Source organism: Aphelocoma coerulescens, chromosome 7, assembly GCF_041296385.1.
Source record: "Aphelocoma coerulescens isolate FSJ_1873_10779 chromosome 7, UR_Acoe_1.0, whole genome shotgun sequence".
In the NCBI taxonomy this organism is placed as follows: domain Eukaryota; kingdom Metazoa; phylum Chordata; class Aves; order Passeriformes; family Corvidae; genus Aphelocoma; species Aphelocoma coerulescens.
In genome coordinates, this window is record NC_091021.1 from 12,781,393 (window position 1) to 12,800,040 (window position 18,648).

General features: G+C 38.1%; 1 protein-coding gene across 17 annotated transcripts in view; it reads left to right on the forward strand.

Annotated features, from left to right (window-relative positions):
- The window catches only part of CARF (calcium responsive transcription factor), a 35,351-nt gene extending 18,710 nt beyond the window's left edge, over positions 1-16,641 (forward strand). For 5 of the 17 annotated variants that reach the window (XM_069022178.1, XM_069022193.1, XM_069022195.1 and 2 more), the window contains 6 exons: positions 1,542-1,672; positions 2,691-3,057; positions 4,854-5,554; positions 9,846-9,888; positions 11,700-11,753; positions 12,828-12,859. In XM_069022178.1, coding sequence (XP_068878279.1) covers positions 1,542-1,672; positions 2,691-3,057; positions 4,854-4,942 — 587 coding nt within the window. In that variant the 3' untranslated portion in view covers positions 4,943-5,554; positions 9,846-9,888; positions 11,700-11,753; positions 12,828-12,859. Of the gene's footprint in view, positions 1-1,541; positions 1,673-2,690; positions 5,555-8,151; positions 8,404-9,845; positions 9,933-11,148; positions 11,313-11,699; positions 11,754-12,827; positions 12,988-13,104 lie in introns of those variants that run through there. The other 12 variants (XM_069022184.1, XM_069022182.1, XM_069022180.1 and 9 more) reach the window with 12 other exon arrangements.
- Positions 16,642-18,648: the final 2,007 nt, after the last annotated feature.

Here is an 18,648-nt window from a genome sequence, read left to right on the forward strand (position 1 = left end):
ATACAGTGACATACTGAATTTTACAGGAAGCAAAAGAATGGGATTTGTTTAGTTTTCTGCACATGTGAACCAGCTCAGTGAATATAAACAGAAACTCTAATTGCAGCATGTCTCATCTCTCCTTATATGTGTGGGTATGTGTTTGTAGACATTTCAACACATGTTTATAATTGTATTACAAAAAAGAAGCCTGACTTCCTAAAAATGAGCTCTCATTAATGTTTGTGAAGAGGTAGCAAGGGAGAACAGCATTAACTTTTCAGACTTCTCTTTGTTTACGTTTTTTTTTTTCATTTCAACTTGTGCCAGATGGAGACAACTATACATTTAAGAAATCAGGCAATAACAGAACTTGTTTGTGCAGAACTCCCTATCTCCTTGTGATACAACTTTCTTTGTGGTAGGTAGAGGAGGAGTTGAACTATTACCTTTTTTCCTAGGCTTGTTGCTGTAGAGTACAACCTAGGGAGAGAACTACTATCTCTTCCTGCATGTGAACATTCACATATGCGTATGGGATCTCTGTATAAAATTAAAAAGAGTGTAAATATTTGAAGTACTTCCGTTCAAGAATATTTATAGATTTATATGTATCTTCCGGTCAGTTACAATTGTTAAGAGTCTGCAGATCAGTATGTATGTTGAAAAATCTACCTCCACTCAGACTGCTGGAAACTTTCTCTATGATTTTCTGATAGTGTTTGCCATTGAGCGTTCTCAATTTTTTTGCATTCACTAGACTAATCTGCATTCACAGGACAGGTTCTTCTTTTACCTCCATAACAGTGAAACTGAGAAGTAAGAAGCTGAGCAATGTCTGCTTGTGTCTGTATAAATCTTAACCAAAGTGTTCTGGATGGCTCAGACAGGAAATGGAATGATCTCATGAGAAGTTTTCTTGCAGAAATTGCTACAAGCGAATCTCAGTTTTCACAAACCTTCGGGAAATGAAGTCCATCATTCTTGCATTAAATAAGAATTTTGAGGATATGATGTAATCTGTAGGCTGAAAGACCTCCAGATAAATGGACTTTGGATGATATTGCATAGAAGTTATGCTAATTTCACAAAGATAGGAAGGGAGTGGTGAGACAGAAAATTTCCTGTGTAGGTTTTTATTTTGGAAGACAATCCTTTCTTTCGATACCTGTCTGTTATTAAGCCCTTACTGAGGTGTAGATACTGTCAAATTATTTGCTGCTTTGCTAGAAATGTTTCAGCTTTTATGTTACAACTACAAATTCAAAGCACAGTGTAGGGTGCAATTGCTTTGCTCTCAGGAACAGATTTATTGGTGCCTCTGGTTTTTGGTCTGTACAGATACATACAATCTTCCTTCAGTATTGTCTTTTTGTCATACCCAGTCTTCTTTCTTTAGCATCCAAGTTCTGCAAAGAGAACAGCATATATATATATGTATATATGTGTCTTCTGGATATCTGTATTGAGATTGAAGGGAGTTTGTTTGGTTCACAGGGGAGGCTTTTATTAAACAGAAGAGATTTGTCATAACTGTCTGCTTCCTCACTTTGACACTGTAGGGAGCTCAGGAGGGGAGTCAGTCATCACCAAAGCAGAATCCAACCAGAGTGGGGAGTCCTTGATACCAGAAACAGCTCAGCTGTTGTCTTCACTCTCTTCACTTCAGCCCAAGATATTTGCACAACTTCAGGTACAGTCAAGTCATTTACAGAGCATCAAACATGCTGTGCTGGAAGTGCTGAAGGCGAGCTGAGAACAGCAAGTTCCCTCTCACCTGATGCCAGACAGTAGCTGGGTAATACGGACTTTGAGGTAGCTGTCAGCTCTTAGTCTGGTCGCTCTTGCACGTCACATTTAGCACAGAGCTGTGGTACAGGGGATCCCACTACTATCTTTTGACACTTTGAAGTTAGGGTCCCTTGTGAAGGAAAAACCAAGAGGATAAAGGTAGTGGGTTTCTACCTCAAACCAAGTACCTATTCATTTTCCACACAGTCCAGTCATTTTATAATGAAAATGCTGCAAAACAGTGGGGAGATGAGACAGTCTTGTTTATTCCTTTTAAATCCTTCTCCAGCCTCTCAAGAAAATACCTTAAAATCCTGAAACTGCTCCTAGCCCAGAGCTGTAAACTTGCAGGTTGAAGGGCTGAAGAGAGAGGGATAAGAATGTCATGCTAAAAGAGCTTCTTCTAAAGCTCATCTCCCTTCAAAGCTGGCTCTCTTATCCTTCTTCCTTAACTGCATTGAAAAGCTGCCTTCATATTTCCTGAACCCCAATAAAATGCATGATCTTTTTGCTAGAGGTACAGTCTGTAATAAGATTCTGTTCTACTTGCTGTTTCCCTCTCTTTTTGAGGACAACCTGGCTCGACCTGACACCCGTTTATTTAAAGCAGTGTGCTTAGCTTATAATACCCATCTCTTGTGGGAAGGGGCAGTACTGGGGAGTGATCTGAAACTGCATATCAATCCAAAATTAGAGCTTTCTGGTCATCAGCAGTCTTCTAAATGCTGCTGGATTTTGTTGTCCTAATTGTTTTCAAGCATATTTTGAGCCTAGAGTTGCTGGGATTGAGTGTTCAAAAGAGATAATAAGTAGAAAGTCAGAGGCTATCTAGTTCCAATAAATACAATACATGCTGTTAAATGCAAGCTGCTTCTGCTGTAAATACTGGTATGTTGGTACTTCTGCCTTCTCTTTCACAGGGATTACAGCTGCAGTCAACATTTACCTCAACAAACGGATCAACGGCCCTGATAGCTGTAAATAACCATTCCCCTCCCAGCCCTTCGAGTTTCCTGGATTCCCTAGGGGGTGCAATAACCAGCCATTCTCTAGCACTTAGTCAGGGGCACAGCCTGCAAGCAGGTGCTGGCCTAACGCAGCGTAGTGCTGCTGCTGCTGCTTTTGGGACTCTGCCTGGCTCTGATCAGAGTCTGGTTGCCATGGGCCAGCTGGTACCAGCTGGAGGGGTGGATGACTCCAGAAGCCTGGAAGGAGGAGTCCATCAGATTCTCTTAGGAGATGTACAGACTATTCCAGTACAGATTGTGGACAGCCATCCAGCACTTAGTAAGTTGCAGTTTTCTCAATAATATGTAAATATAGAAAATACAGTGGATTTTGTTCTGTGTATCTTGAAGATAGGAGATGAATGTGTTGATAGTGGGAAACTCCAACACAGACTTCTTTCAGACAATTCTAATTAGTTATTACTGTTAAAACAAAGGAAAAAAATGACAAACCAAAATAAATTAACAAAACCCACAAAAAAACCCCAAACTTATTTTTTGCTGTAAAAAAGATGCTAGTCAGTTTCTTTGACCAAATACCAACTCCTGTGTTAAACACAGTATTTGTGCCAGAAATCCTAGTATTTAGCTGTAATTATGATCTTCAAAATTATTTTTTTAGGGAGAAATCAGAATAGAAAATAATGGATATTGAATCTAGTTAGGACTCTTTGGAAAGAAATATGGGGGGTTTGAAGACTTCTTTGTTTATACAATCCCAGCAGATCTCTGCAAATTTTCAATAATGTTTTAATAGTATTCTGTAGTCATCAATATGTTTTAGAAGTGATCAGATAAATTTGTATGTAATTGCTGGGAATTTCAAACTTCTGTTTGAGAACAGTTTTTAAAAACTACACAATAAACACCATAAATAGCTTTATGTGAAAATGGAAGGCTCCTTAAAACCATTGCTATCAAATATAAATACAGTCTTTGAGTTCTCAGCCATGGGAACTGATGGGGAATGGGTGCTTGCATTCTCACAGATTGGTTGTTAATTCTTGACGAAGAAGACCTATTAGATATGGAGCACATAGAAATCAGCACAACATGGTCTTTTACCTACCCAGAGTCTGAAACATTAGTGTGCAATGCTTTGTTATTTCTATATTATTTTCTCATGTCATCTGTGACTTCTAAAAAGATGGATCTTGAGTAGTTCTGCAGGAACATGTAGGTAAAGATATTCAAGATCATAGCTACACCTTCCTAATGACATAGCAATAATTATCATCTCAATAAGTACCAATGACTTTTGCAGGTCAGCAAAACTTTATTCCTTTTTATTTCTTCATGTATTCTTAGATTTTAATTTTCAGAATATTACAGAATTTAGTATAAATTAAGGGTAGTTGAGGAAATATACTGAAATTTATATGTGTTAAGGTAGCAATGGATTCTTTTGCTGTGACAATATTGTCAAAGTTAAATTTAAGGCATTTTCTACTTGTACTCAAAAGTTTGTGTAACTGGTTGCTTTCCATTTTATAATTGAATTTGACTTCTCTCCTGAGAAATTCTTTTTTTTGCAGAGTAAAAGAATTTCAGAGAACCTATCAAATGTTTCTTGTAAGTGAATTTTTAAAGAAATCCTGTTTTACTCAAAAGAAGTGGCCAATTGTGGCTGAAGTGTAAGTCATTCTGTAAACCAGCATGCTTTAGAGCTAATTTTTTCAGCAATAGCACCCCTATTTCTTCATTTCCCTTCAAAAAAAAAGCCCCTCATAACAAAAACAAGAATTAAGATGGCAGCTTTATTTTTCCATGGGAAAGAGGAAAGACATTTTGTGTGAAAGTGATTTTATATCTCCAAACATTTTTTTTAATAAATTGGTTTAAATATTGTTACTTGAGGGGGGCCTTATTCCAGTAAGTTCATGTCAACTTGCAATGGCTTAGAGCACAGTAGGTGACACAACTGGCTGACAAGCTAAAAAGCAGTAAACTTCCTATGTGCCTTACCTATTAGCTTGAGTTCCTGAAATACTTTTCTTTTAAATGCACAGTTATTGGGGCTGAAGCATTGTCAATGGAGTTTGAACTTCAATGTTTGATTTTTGTTTTGTTTTTAAGCTGAAGAAAATACAGAGAGTGTTGTTACGTGTGTGAGCCAAGTTAAACAAGAACCAAGAGAAAAAGCATTGTCTATGGAAAATAGATAAAATCAGAGACTGCCACAGTTCCTTACCATAGTTCCTCGCCCTCATCTGTGAAGCCTGGGAGGATTTTTCAAATTGGAGAATGTCTTGGAAGGAAATGCAGGTGCTCTCAAAGTACTGCCATTCTTTTTTAATTGTATTATGACATTCAGACTAAGCATATTTTATAGTAGTTCTGACAGAAGGCTGTTTTGGTTTGACTGATGTGGCTCACTGCCAACTCCAGGTCATTCAGTTGCCCTGTGGAACACCACCTCTCTCTTCTGTTTCAAGTTTTGAGTAATTTGGATTCTGCCCAAATGGCCCATTTTGTTCATTGTTTCTGAAGGTCTTCCACATTTTAATTCCTTAGCTTTAGAATCTGGATCACAATGCTGGGATTGCATTTTCTCCTTGAGACCCTTGACTCTTATTGCACTACAGAGACCATAGAATCTGTCAGCTCCAAGATCACAGAATCCAACAGCAAAGTGGATCAGTATGGCCATGGTTTTGTGACAAAAGGATGGTCCAGGATGCTAAACTTCAAAGTGATAAAGGACATGGATGCTTAAGAAAATGCAACTTTGACCTGATCATAATGTTAATGGTGTGAAGATCAAGGAGAGGAGAAAGGTGAGGTTGCTAGGTGAACATAAGGTTGTATGATAAAGAAAAGTGTGTGAATTGTAATGGTGAATGTTTTTGACTTTGACATCTTTGAACTTAAGTTCTGGCTTTATAATGAGGTTCATTGATGCATGCAGCCTTCCTTTGCAGTTGGTCATAACAACTAAATGCAGGAGTCTTTTTCGTGGAAAATGATTGATGCTGCTATTTCAGCTTATCTGCCTCTTGCTTTGTGCACTTAAAGCTATCAGCTCAGACAAATGTGATTTAACCTGCTGCTGTTTGTGAGGTAGGGCTTTTGGATACATTCCTAACAAAGAGAAGCCTAAGAAAACAAAGGAAGTAATCAAAGTAATATATCCAAGTGTGCTGTCACCATAACACTCAGAAAACAAACTCATCTTTTTCAAAAGTGACATATTCTAGGATTAATGTGGTCCATACAATTAAAATAATTACTAGGAATCTTCAGAAAATTGAATGTGATAAAAATTATCTTTTAGAAATATTTAAGTCAAAGCCATAATAAGTGACAAGCACTGAACTGTGTAATGTGTGACAGATGTTTCTTTAAGAAAAAAAATTGCACCTACAAATAACTTGGAATCAGTTTAAAGCTGTAAATGAAATGAAACTGATGCCAACATAGATACCAAGCTAAGCAATTGCATTGTTTGCTTCAGGTGTTGAATTCCTAGAGCAACATTCAGAGTAGTTTGTATACAGCAGTAGGAGCCTTTCTGTTACTAGTTCCTACTAAGTGGTTGAGAGCCTGATCATAAAATTAGGGTTTTTTTCCTGCATGCTGTAGAAGAATTCAGTGTGAGGACTTTTCTCTTTTTCAGACTTGAAAACAAATAAACAAAGAACCCCAGGAAAATTATTCATTTATGTAGAGAAGAAAGTGGTGTGAATATTATATGAACCAAAATATTAACATTTTAAATTGTTACATTTAACTTACAATCAAGCATTCACAAACATCTTCTAAATAGTGGCCGTTTAAAATGATTTTCTCATTTTCTTTTGAGTATTTAAAGCTAAAACTTTCAGAAGTCTTACATTAAACTTGTGTTCCAAATGCCTTTATGTGCAAAATCTGTTAGTTAGATCCTATATCTTAGTCTTAACATATATTAACTTCTCTGAGGTTAAGTAACATTGTAAACACTATTTGTTTAAAGCTCATGTTTCTGGGTTAGATCCCATTAGAATTTTCCAACAGGACCATGCTCTTACTAAATAAGAGCCGGTATTTTATCATGCAAGTGCACAAAAAAGTCTCCAGTTTTTTGGAGCCTCTCATATTTGGTATCAACACTGACTTGTTTTGTGGTAAACTTTACTCATTTCTGGCTAGAAAAAAATCCCTCAAGACTTACCTGTGGGGTTTTTTTATTTGGTTGTTTTATTTGATTGTTCACTGGTTTTTTGGTTGGTTGTTTTGCTAATTGTGAAGATATCTCCCAAATGGATGTTCTCTGCTGCAGTCTTAGTTCTGGAGTACTCAGCCAGCAGTCCCCTTCTCTTTTCCAACTCAAAAACTGCATACCAGAATGGGTACCTCCTTGCTGTATTCAATAATCCATCACCATCAGTTTTCTGAAAGTTTAAATAAGTGCATTCCAAATGATACTCTCTTTCCCTATGTTGCTCTTTTTTTGAGATTTTTGCCTCATTGTTGAGAATGCTTCTTTCCAAAAGAATAAATTACAGCTAAAGATTACCAGCAAGAGGCTATTTCCATTTTAGTTCTCTTCAAAGCAGACAATACATTTGTGATTGGAGTAAAAGCTTAGGGAAAGACAAGTTACATTTCCATCAGTTCTTGCTTAGTTCCCTCATTAACAGTTCTGGGTTTTAACCCTGTTCTTTCCACCATGAGCTACAGTCTCATCCTGTGCTGAACAGTATTTCTGATGGTATTTCTGGTTTTGACCTAGTGCGTACAGCTGGAGAAAACACTCTTTTAGTCCATCTTGAATTGCAGGCTCTGAAATGAATTTTGTATTCAATCCTGATTTGTATGGTAGTCTGAAAACAATAGAAGAAAAAGTTGGAAGAATTTTAAAGAAGCAATAAAGAATTAGTTGTTTTTAAAAGCTGGGGATTAGACTTGCAATTCTGTTTATTGAAAAATTTATTTTAGATGATTCTTCAGCCAATACTCACATTTTTGTCCTCAGTTTTCTTCATTTTCACAGAATTTCAGTTCTTTGTCTTCCAAATACATACTTCGGTTTATTACTGTGTTGGTTTTTTGTAATTTAATGTAATCTTTCTTTTTCAAAGAGTATGTTTACATTTGTTTTGTGCATGTTGCTAAAGGAGGAACATGAACTCATGCCCCATGTCCAGTCACTGTATTCAATTTAATGCCTTTGCTCACTAATATCCATCTAAATTTTATAGAGAAGACTGCTATGTATATGAGAAAAATCAGAAGTAAACGCTACCACTTTCAATGGTTAAAGTTGTTAAACAGAATACTCAAGGCTGATTTTTCAGTGTAAGCTATGTAACTTGATGCAAAGTAGTTGGTTATTACTTTGTGTTGGAATTGTAGATGTTCTTCTGATGTTTATTTTGTTTCCTTGTGGTAGTTGTGTGCAAGCACTCACTTTGCAAACCTAGAATTCCTGACCTTCAACAGTACTGGAAATGAACAACTGATTCTCCAGTTATCCTTGTTGTTGGTTGTCTGTAAGAGTGATTTGTTGCTTTACAAGAAGAGCTGTGCTTCTGTATGTGCATGCAAAAATAACCTTTTGGTAAAACATAGAGAAGATGTAAGAAGGTACACATCCATAGCTCTTGTTCAAGGCTGGAGGCCTCTTGGATGGAAACCAGTACTGGTAATGAGTGCTTTTTGTGGTACAAAATTATTGCAGTTTCTACAAAATTTAGAGGCACAAATGTCTGTATATGTATGTGTATATATATATTTTTTTCTATAGTAACTTAATGTATAATATTCCTATTCAAATGTTAACAACTTGTTCTTTTAAAGTAATGGTCTGTTTTGTGGTTATGGGGGCTCATGGGGAGAAATCCAAGAGCTCCTTCAGGGCAGTGGATTTTAGGGATGATGGAGGACAAGTAGGATAACTGCAGGGAGACCAGGTGGAAAAAGTTCCTGAAAAGCAAGGGTCCTGCTGGGAAGGCTGATGGGGACTGTGCTGGGCGGGGGGGGGGGGGGGTCTTTGGGCTTGAGAGCCCAAAGGCTTAGTGCAGTTCCTGAGTCTATCTCTATGCCAGTAGTGGATAGTGTGAGTTCATGGTAGGAATTTAAAGGAATGGAAGAAAAGGGAAGCCTGTCCTGCCCTTCAAAATAAAAAAGCTGCTTGAATTTTGGTGAGTACTGGAGGCAGATAAATGACTCCCCATAGTCTGAGGTGCCCCATCTTAGCTTCTAATATGAAGAAGAAACTCTTCTTGGAGCTTTAGCCGAGGGCCAGAGACTCTTTTTTCTTTACCTGTTACCAAGGAAAACAAGCCTTTTCTTCCCAACTGAATTACCTTGCTGCTCTCCTCATCCCGCTGACTGCAGCTCAGTATCTGCCCAAATGTCTCTTTCTTCACACTTATTAAGGCTTCCACAGAAATCCCATGCCCTCAGACCCTCCAGTTCTCAATGTTTCAGTGTTGGACTGTTGAAGGAGCTGCTAAGTTCACTGCACAGGTAAACACTGGTGAGCCTTGCCCCATCAGTTTTTCTCCCTCTTTACCCATTATCATAAGTAGATATGTTACTTTAAATTGAAGTTTTTTTACTTGCTTGCTTAGGGGTTTATCACCATTACTGGAATGAATATGAAGGAGCCCCATTTCACAGGCCATTTACATTCACAGCAACGGAAAAGATTTGATAAAACAAGGAGGAAAGGATGGTTTCTGACAGCTGTTAGGGCTGGCCTCTTTCATACCACTTGAATTCCTGATTCTGGCTGTGGATAGTAGCTGCCTGTTAAGTTGTCTGTCTGTTGGCAAATGTACAGTTTTCTCCCTTAAGCCTATTCAAGCAGATATATTCTCAGATGTTTAGGTAGGAAGAATCTGTTCCATTAGGGATAGAAAGTGTGATATAGCTGAGGATGGTGCTGGGGAAAGTTACTGCTCTTTATGGGTCTGTGATGAAAAAATCATCTTTGATCTGCCCTGCCTTTCTGAACAAAGCTTTCATAGAATAGACTTCAGAGCCTATCCCATCAGTAACAATTACCTTCTCCCAGCAACAGTGCACCTCATTAATGAATGAAACAAGCCTTGTGTAAAACAGGTGGTGTTCATTTTTTAGGTCAGAAGCTATCCAGCTGGTCTATCCAACAACAGCAACTGAGGTATGAATTGTGGGGAGAAGGAGGGGACAGCAAATAACAAGAGTGTATGTGCATGCCTTTTTTTTCCCAATATAAACTCTTACATTTTAGTATTCCATTTCTGATGCACGTGACAAATGACATGTTTATTTTCTGAATGATGTGTTTTCTGGACAGTCTTCAAAGGAGTGGGCAGAAATAGTACTGCTGTATCATACGAAGTAATAGTGCATGTTTGTCATCTAGGACCCCATCTTGTACAGAAGGGGTTTTAGAAGCATAGAAAGCTTTATGAGGACAAGTACTGAGCGTCCTTGTCCTAAGGACTCTTCCCTGGACAGTAGGAGCTGTGGGAGCAATTCTCATCAGTAGGCTGTTAGCCTCTGCTAGATAGAAGAAACCTTGCAACAAGCACGTATATGATAGCCTCTTTATGCAAGTTACCTTTGGATATTTAATAGTTTTAAAATACATATGCATATATATATGTATGTACTGCAAAAATCATATGGAGACAGGACTATAATTGTTTGCACATAGTTCTTTAATACAGTTTAATTACACTTAGCTGTGGTTAAATGATGCAGCTATTTTCAGGCACATGTAATCAGATCTTTTAATGTGGATAATTGGAATTCATGTTTTTACTACAACCATCTCTGCAGTGCAGCTCAGTTGGTCATTTGGCATGTACTGGCTTCTGTTAATGACATTGTGCCTGTTTAAACAAGAGCATGCTGTTCTAAGCAAATTAAATTTCTCACTCTTCCTCATCATTTTTCTAATAGGGATTGATAAGGCTCATCATGAAAATCTGTTTGTAGTATAGTGCTTTCATAAGAGTTGATTTCTGGGTCCTTACTAGGAAGGAACTAGAGAGCAAGAGTTTATGTGCTACTGGATCTGCCATTTGGACATTTTTCTAATGTACTTGGATTTCTATAGCAGGACAGTGTCAATACAGCATAAACTGCCACTAAAATACTGTTAAAATTTCAGCTCTATCCCTTGGTCAAATGTTGACAGTTCAGTGGCTCCAGGAAAGATCATAGGAATGCTTCTGCACTTTGGAGAACAGTCTCTGTCTGTAGATACTATTTAAAATGTAATTAAGTGTGGCAATCAGATGGCAGTAGGAGAGCCAAAAGCAGAGAGGTGTGTGTTGGCAGAGTGTCCTGGTGCCAGACTAACATTCTCTGTGCTAATGCTGAAAGCACCCTTGAGAAACAGTGGTTGTCTTTGTGTGCTGACATAGCTGTTCTTTCTGCTTGCCCACTCAAGAAGTTCTACAAGCCTGCAAGGGACATTGAGAGCATGAAGGTGTGTAAGATTTTATGAGAGGACCTGCAGGAATGGAACAGAGGAGATTAAAGTTTGATGACGTGACTTCTATGTAATGCACTTTCTTTGGTGGGAGGAAGAGGATTTTCCAATAGAGAATAAAAGTAAATCTTCCTTTCCAGAATATTAGTATTATTGCTGACTCTCTCTGACCTGCTCGACAAGATGCCTAGTGTTTGGACAGATCTCAATGTTTTTATGAGTGTGTCCCAAAATGGTTATGAATAATAATTCATACCTTGCCATCTTTGCATGTCATACTGAAACTGTAGGCCAGTGGCACCTCCTGATCCTTTTATTGTCTGTGTGCATTTTCTTAAAGTAAATGAAAGCTTGTTTTATAAAGAAACAGTAGCGAGCTTTTATCTAGAGTCCTTTCAGATATGTACTTATTGCAGAGTAAGCTTTAACATACTAATGTTGTATATTTCGAACCCTTTAATAACCTAAACTAACCAAAGCCTTTTCAATTTTTTTTTCTTTTTATCCAGAACATGAAGCATTCCAAACTACCCCTCAAAACCACCATGCTCAGAGCCTGAAAGGTTTGGCACTTTTCTTCCTTTGTAGATGATCTTCCAGCTGTGCTGTAAATCACTGTGTTCAGTGATTTACAAGGCAAGATCAGTCTTGCCTATAACACCAGAATCCATAGTTAAGACCTATCCCATCACGTGAGGACACTTTTTAATTTGCATCATCTACCTGGTCACTTGACAGCATGTCAGTTAAAATATCTGCAAACCATATTTTGTGTATTAACATCTGCATCACATCAGTTCTAGATGCGATGAATTTTCTTTGTGCATGGTATTTGCATTGGTTTGGTGAAACCAGTGGTGTCAAAAACTATTGTCTCACAAACTGAGAGCCTTCTGTTGTGAATTTGATCTTAATCTGAGCTCTGTCTGAGCTAGGGACAAATTCTGATGCTATGCCCCTGTGTTCTGCAGTACTTGAGCAGAAGAAAAACCTTCCAGCTTGCAAGAACAGCTGCATTTGTGTTTCTACCTGATGCAAAGCTGCTCATATTAATCTCTTGAAAGATGGTTCATGGAATTCTGCTTTCCAGCTTAAGGGAAGATAAAGTCCCTGTGTATAAAAACTTGATGGACGCTGTATATAGAGAGTTGGGAGCACCTAGAACAGTCACCCTCAAGCGTGCTTAATTTAGGAATAGGCGCTGGTAGAAGGAGTAAGCAACTGAAGAATATCATGGTAAAAGTAGGCATTCTTGCTCTTTACATAGCACTGCCCTTACACAATTCGTTTTCTTAAACATGTTTCTTGACAAACACTGGTCAGCAGTGAGAAGAAAACAAATCTCAATTTCTCCCCACTGCCAACTTACAGTTCAACAGTGCATCTGTAAATTAATCACAGGTTTGGCCTAAAAAATCTATCTTAGATCTAAATTCAGTTTTGCTTTGTCAGGTCACTGTTAAGTTACATAAATTTAACTTTTCTGTGTAGCTATTTCTCTTAAAGCTAAAATTAAATGTGAGAGAGAATTGGAAATTATTTCTTCCACAACACTGTTCAGTTTTCTGAAGTGTGCAGGTGTTTCCTCGTCTTCCACTTTTAGCTCTTAGTTCACTATGTATTGGCTGTTTTCTCAGGATCACCTCTGAGAGGACTCCAGATAACTGCCAAGAGACCAGAGCAGAGAGCAGAAGAGGAAGAGAAGTTTGCAAAAAGCTGCTTGCAGGAGATAGAAAGTTCTCAAAGTTACAGCTCAAGATTGCAATTTCTTATGGCTGAAATGGCTCACTTTAGATGGTAAATGTTTTTTTAATACACTACTTTTTAATTGTTGATTTTGTTATTGTTTATGCTCTGAGCTCACATCTAATAAAAGCTAGAATGGTAATTTTGTATGTTTGCTTTTATCTTCAGTGCACTAGTTATCTTCTGAATGCAAACTGATCTGACAACTCCATGTTTTTGGCTGTTGACAAAGCTGTTATCACATCTGAGGTGTTCTGTACATGGAAGGAGATGGAGGAAGTGGGGACCTTCTTGACCTTACTTCTACTGAGAACAGATAATCTGTGGAAAGAGGGCTTTACCAGTTTAAAATCAATATCCTCACAATAATTTGGTGGGTGTGCAGGTTTTTTATGTTAGGTGCTAGTGTATGTCTAACTTTGTACATGATACAAGCCATAAAATTACCTCTCACTGGCCTAGCCTTATTTTTTGTTGTCTCGTACCACTGTACTCATGCTTATTGCTTTTTGGGAGTGGGGAAATCGTTTTAATATGTTCTCGTTTTCCACTTTTCTGCCTTTCTCCTGTTGCCTCTTTCTCATACCCAGAGCAGCACAGAAACAAATTTCTGATCTTAAAAAACTTTTCTATCCTCAGTTTCCCATGTTTTGGAGTTTAATTTCCTCTCTGCTTTATTGTGCTGGAGTTTGATTTCTTACATGACTGAACTGTAAGATATCATTGTGTTTTGCTTCAGGAGTGGGAAATACTGGGGTGAGCTCCACTGCCCCCTTCACTCCAGAAGTCCTCAGAGAAAGCACCTGCCACAGGTTCTGCTCCTGCATCTCCACACAGGCCAACACAACTGCAGAACTGTGCTGATGAGAGCAGTGTCTTGCACTTTGTACTCATAATGTGCTGGTACACAAAGTTATTGTTGTGAATCCAGATCAATCTGTGGGTCTGCCCCACTGTGTCCCCACAAATGACTCTTTGGGCACAAGAAAGAGAGCACAGGAGATGTCCAGGAAGTTCTTAGTGTCCAGCTTTTAGTTTGTGCTTTTGTATTGAGTTCAGGTGCCCTGGTGTGGGTGGCCCTGTGCAGGACACAGCTGGTTCCAGGCAGCTCTGCAGCAGACCCACCACAGGACACAGCTGAGCACGTCAGTGATGCTGGGGCACCTCTGTGGAGGTGTCTGTATGAACGGGCAAAATGCTGCATGGCAGAGAGGAGTGAGGAAGAAGGTGAAACAGTCCTCTGAGCACCAAAGTCAGAGAAGAAGGAGAGGGAGGAGTTTCCTCAGGTGCTGGAGCAGGTATTTTCCCTGCAGACCACAGAGGATCACATGCCAGAGCAGGTGCAGATTTTCCTGAAGGAACTGCAGACCATGAAGAGGAGCCATGCCAGAACAGGCTTCTGCTGAAGGACTGTGGCCTGTGGAGAGGACACATGATGGAGTGATAGAAAGAAGCTGTTACAGACTGACTGCAACCCCTACTTTGTCCTGTGCTGCCTTGGACAAGGGGAGACAGAGAATTTGGGGGTTCAAAGTGTGAAGTTGAGTCTGAGGAAAGAAGGCAACATGAAGGGAATGTGCTTTTTTAATTTTCCTTTGTTTCTCAGTGATTTAATCTGTTTTAATTGGCAATAAATTAGTTTTCCTCATATTGATTCAAATATTGAAATTTTACATCTGGATGCAAGTTATGGTAGAAAATCCTGATTTCTGTTTGATCACTGCAAGTCACTATTGCCTTCAATTTTTTAAGTAAGACAAAAAATTGATCAAATTTTGATTTTTAAGAATTCATTCTATGTGTAGGAAGTAGTTTACCATGTCTGAATCAGGAGTTGCATTTCTGGATGTATTCTGGTTAGGCCTTTCAAGTTCAGCTCACCTCTTCACTAGAGTAGCTCTCAGCTGGAGAATTAACTCAGGAACATGTGTAATCCATTACATTTCAGGTGGAAAAGAATACCAGCCATATCTTTACAGTTTTGAGCATGGGAGAATCATTCTGAGGCAAGGGTGCTGTAGCAGTAGATTCTACTTTATCTACTTTGGTAAAGCTGTTCTTACAGGTGGTAAGGGTATGGCATCTTCCCGGTGTTAGGTCTTGCAGTGCTTCAGAGTGGGGCAAAGTTTGCAGTGAGTGGCATCTTTGGTGAAAGTGCTGTTAACTTTGGGAAAAGAAATACGCAGAGTTTGGGAATGAGATTTATATTCTTGTGCTTTTCAGAGATTTTCCTGAATAAGAAGGGAACTTCCTTGAGAGGGTAAGTTTTATATATAGGTTCTTACACCACCTTTGGAAAATACCTGGCACTGGACACCAAGGGCATCTAGGCAGGGTACTAGGTGACATGACACACTTACTGGTTTATATTGGGGGCTCTGTTTGGAATACAAAATTGATGGATAGCTTCCTAACGTTAGCTAAATTAATCTCTTTTTTTTCTTCTGCTCTCTTCACATCTCACCATAAAGAGAAAAAAGGAACATGGTGAATTGTTAGTTGTCCATAAAACTGTTTATGAAGAGTTGGACGAAAAGGACTTCTTTGATAATTAATTAGATGAGCTTCAGAAAGAATTGCACTGTCATTGTAACTTCATCAAGTAATTTCTTCCAATGATATCACTCACTGTTGATTATTGTCTTACTGTTTATTTGCTGTATAATTTATTCATTAAACTTTTCTGGCCATGTCAGAAGAGAAATAATAGAAATAATACATATGGCAATTCTCTTTTCTCTGGAAGTTTTATAAAAAGAAAAGGAATTCCTCATTTTGCATTTAGCCACCAGCTGCTCTGGAAAAGTCCATGATTATCCGTGTTCCGTAACTACCAAAAAGTCTTTTGTGCTGAAGTACTCCATAATCCTGTGATTTTTCCTTGGATCAGGCAAAGTGAATCTGACATCTTTAAAAAAAAAAAAAACAAACAAGGGCAGACTACACTGCAACCAAATTTAGCATCTTTAGGAGCTGTGACCTAGGGTTCATCAGTTGCAATTGTAAAAAGATTGATGTTTTCATAGTGAAATGTTTTCATTCATCTAGTTTAATCTATGAACAAAAGTGTCTCCTCTTATTTCAGACTTCTGAACTCCTTTGCAGTATGAGGGATCACTAGTGAGATTAGCTAATAACTGCAAAAATGGAAAAGTTTCACTGTGGACAGGTGCTAACAAAATGTACCATAAAGTCAGCCAGCATCATTAACATTAGTAAGGTAAGATCTTCCAGAGATTAACCACAGGCTAATACTTTTGGTGGTACACTGATGTTTATTCTGATCTTGCAAACAAAAATAATGTTTATGAGCCATTGCAGAAGGAACTGGGAAATAAAGCACTTTGTAAACTGTCAGTCTGTGGTGGTTTTGGTTTCTGTTGGCTTTGTAAAGCTTTTACTTGGTGTTCATTCCTTTGTGTATCCAGTGTAGGGTCTGTTTTATTTGATCTCTTATGCAGAGTAAGTTAAAATAAGTTAATAGTTAATACTTAGAGCATAAGACACAAGTACTTCATTGCAAGATATGATATTTCATATATTTTCTAACAAATAGTAAAAGTTGAATATTCTTGATAATTATCAAGACATTTGAGAGAGACTTCCCATTGTATTCACTCTTTTTATCTGTGTTTCGGAATTGATGAATTAGCATTTCTTTGAGAGTTGTCAGCATTTGTTAGCAATAAAATGACTATTTTGAAATGGACTGTAGGTTCTTGACTGCAGCTAAAATGGTTTCAAGTAGGGAAACCAGGATTGTATTTAATTTTGAATGGCCAGAATTTCCAAAAAGAAGAGACGCTGGAGCCACCTCTGCACTCAGAGAAACATACTTTTTGGGCATAATGTTACAAAGATAAGGTTTCCAGAGAAGTCTGACTGGCGTCATAGCCATGTATAGTATGGTGTGAGGCAGTGATGCTTCCTGCTCTGTTATGAGATGCCTAGAATACTTTGTATTTATTATTCAGTGTCTTGCTGCTGACATACCAGTGAGATGACAAAAAGAAAAGAGTCCATGATAAATGTTTCATTTAAACCCAGAAACAGAGGCAACAGCTGGCATGTTTAAAATTTTTACACTGGTAAGTGTCTTGAGATATTTGAGGAGTAAAAATTGTTGGTTTGGGGTTTTTTCTCTCTCTCTATAGCATTGTCTGGTAATGAAAGATAATGTTAAGCTTATTTGCAGAGTTTTATAGGATCCAGGATCAGGTAGTGCTAATAATATTACAGATTGGTAATAGTGCAATTTGGATGCTTTTTTCAGATTTCCAGTTTCTGTCACTTAATTTCTCCAGGGAATTTTTGTCAGTATATTCCAGTAGCATGCTGTTTCCACTGTGTTGAAGTAGTATTGTTTATTAACTTAGTCAGAAAAAATTTTCTTTCCCATTACTTAAGTGATTTACAGAAAGGTTAGTAGAGTTGGCTATCTAGATAAAACCTTGTCTTCTGGAGATGGATTTATTTAAGGCTGCTGAGAAGGCAAAGCTGGCATAATATGGTGAGTACTGACGTTTTGAGGAATGAGGGGAACAATTTTTTGATGTTACCATTGTTGAAGCATAGCGTTCACCAAGGCTGATATCTGAAGCAGAACTTCCTTTGCACAGGTCAGCCAGAGTTTACCATCCTTGCTCACAGAGGAAGAACTGAACTAGGTTCTTGACTACTTGACCAGCACTGACTCTGAGTCCTTCTTGGTGTTTTAGAATGAATGGTTAACTTTTGGCTACATGAGAAGTGCAATTTCACAACCAAGTACTTTAGCTCTCTTCTAGGTGACAATGAGCTGTGTCAGAAATTTCTAAAAGAGAAGCAGTGGAAAATACTGAAGAAGGATCTAGGAAAGTCTGTACCACAAAGAAAATGTGCACAAAAACTAACTCTTGCTTTTGAGAAGCCCATGGAACATGTTCTTAAATCCTGGAGCATGAGCTGCCAAGCTGGCATTGTAGACCTGAGCACATGCTATCACAAACCTCCAAAACCCTCTCAGCAGCACACACACAAATTTGTTCCTGTTCACCCCAAGCCAGAAAAGAAGTCTCTAGTTGGGCCACATACTCAGTTAAAGGTAATTTTTAGTGTCGTTTTACCACATCCCAGTTTAAATGGGTTGCTTGAGAAAGCAGTTTAAAAACGATGCAGTCAAAAATTGAAGCTCCATTTTTTTAAAGTAGAAGCTGAAAAATTGAATCTGTTCAAATCTGTAGTTCCTGTTTTCCATTAGAAGGGAGACAGAGGGAAAATAATATTTACCTGACTATTTCTACCTAGTGTAATAGGTAATAGTCTGATTAATTTGTGCCAGAAAGGAGTGCTCATATTGACTTAAACCACTGGGACAAAAAATACCATTTTGGGGGATTTTAAATTTGTTTTATTTTTAAATTTTCTATCTATATTTATGTGAACTGATATTTTAATATATTGTATGAGGAAAGCGGGCAATTATTTGATTTTTTGATGGTGGGTTCTCATTGCTGATGCAAATCTTGACATTCTAATCCATATTTATAACATTATCACTAACACAGGGACAAGCAGTGTCAGACAGGAGTAGAGAATTAGCACAGAATGGGGCATCCAAAGCTCTTTCTGCTGGCTTTTATCAGATTTTTGTTTGAGTGGCAGTAGATAACTGACCATAATAATTGAGAGCCCACGCCTTTCTTGGAAAGTCTTTGCCCTGCTGAAAAATTT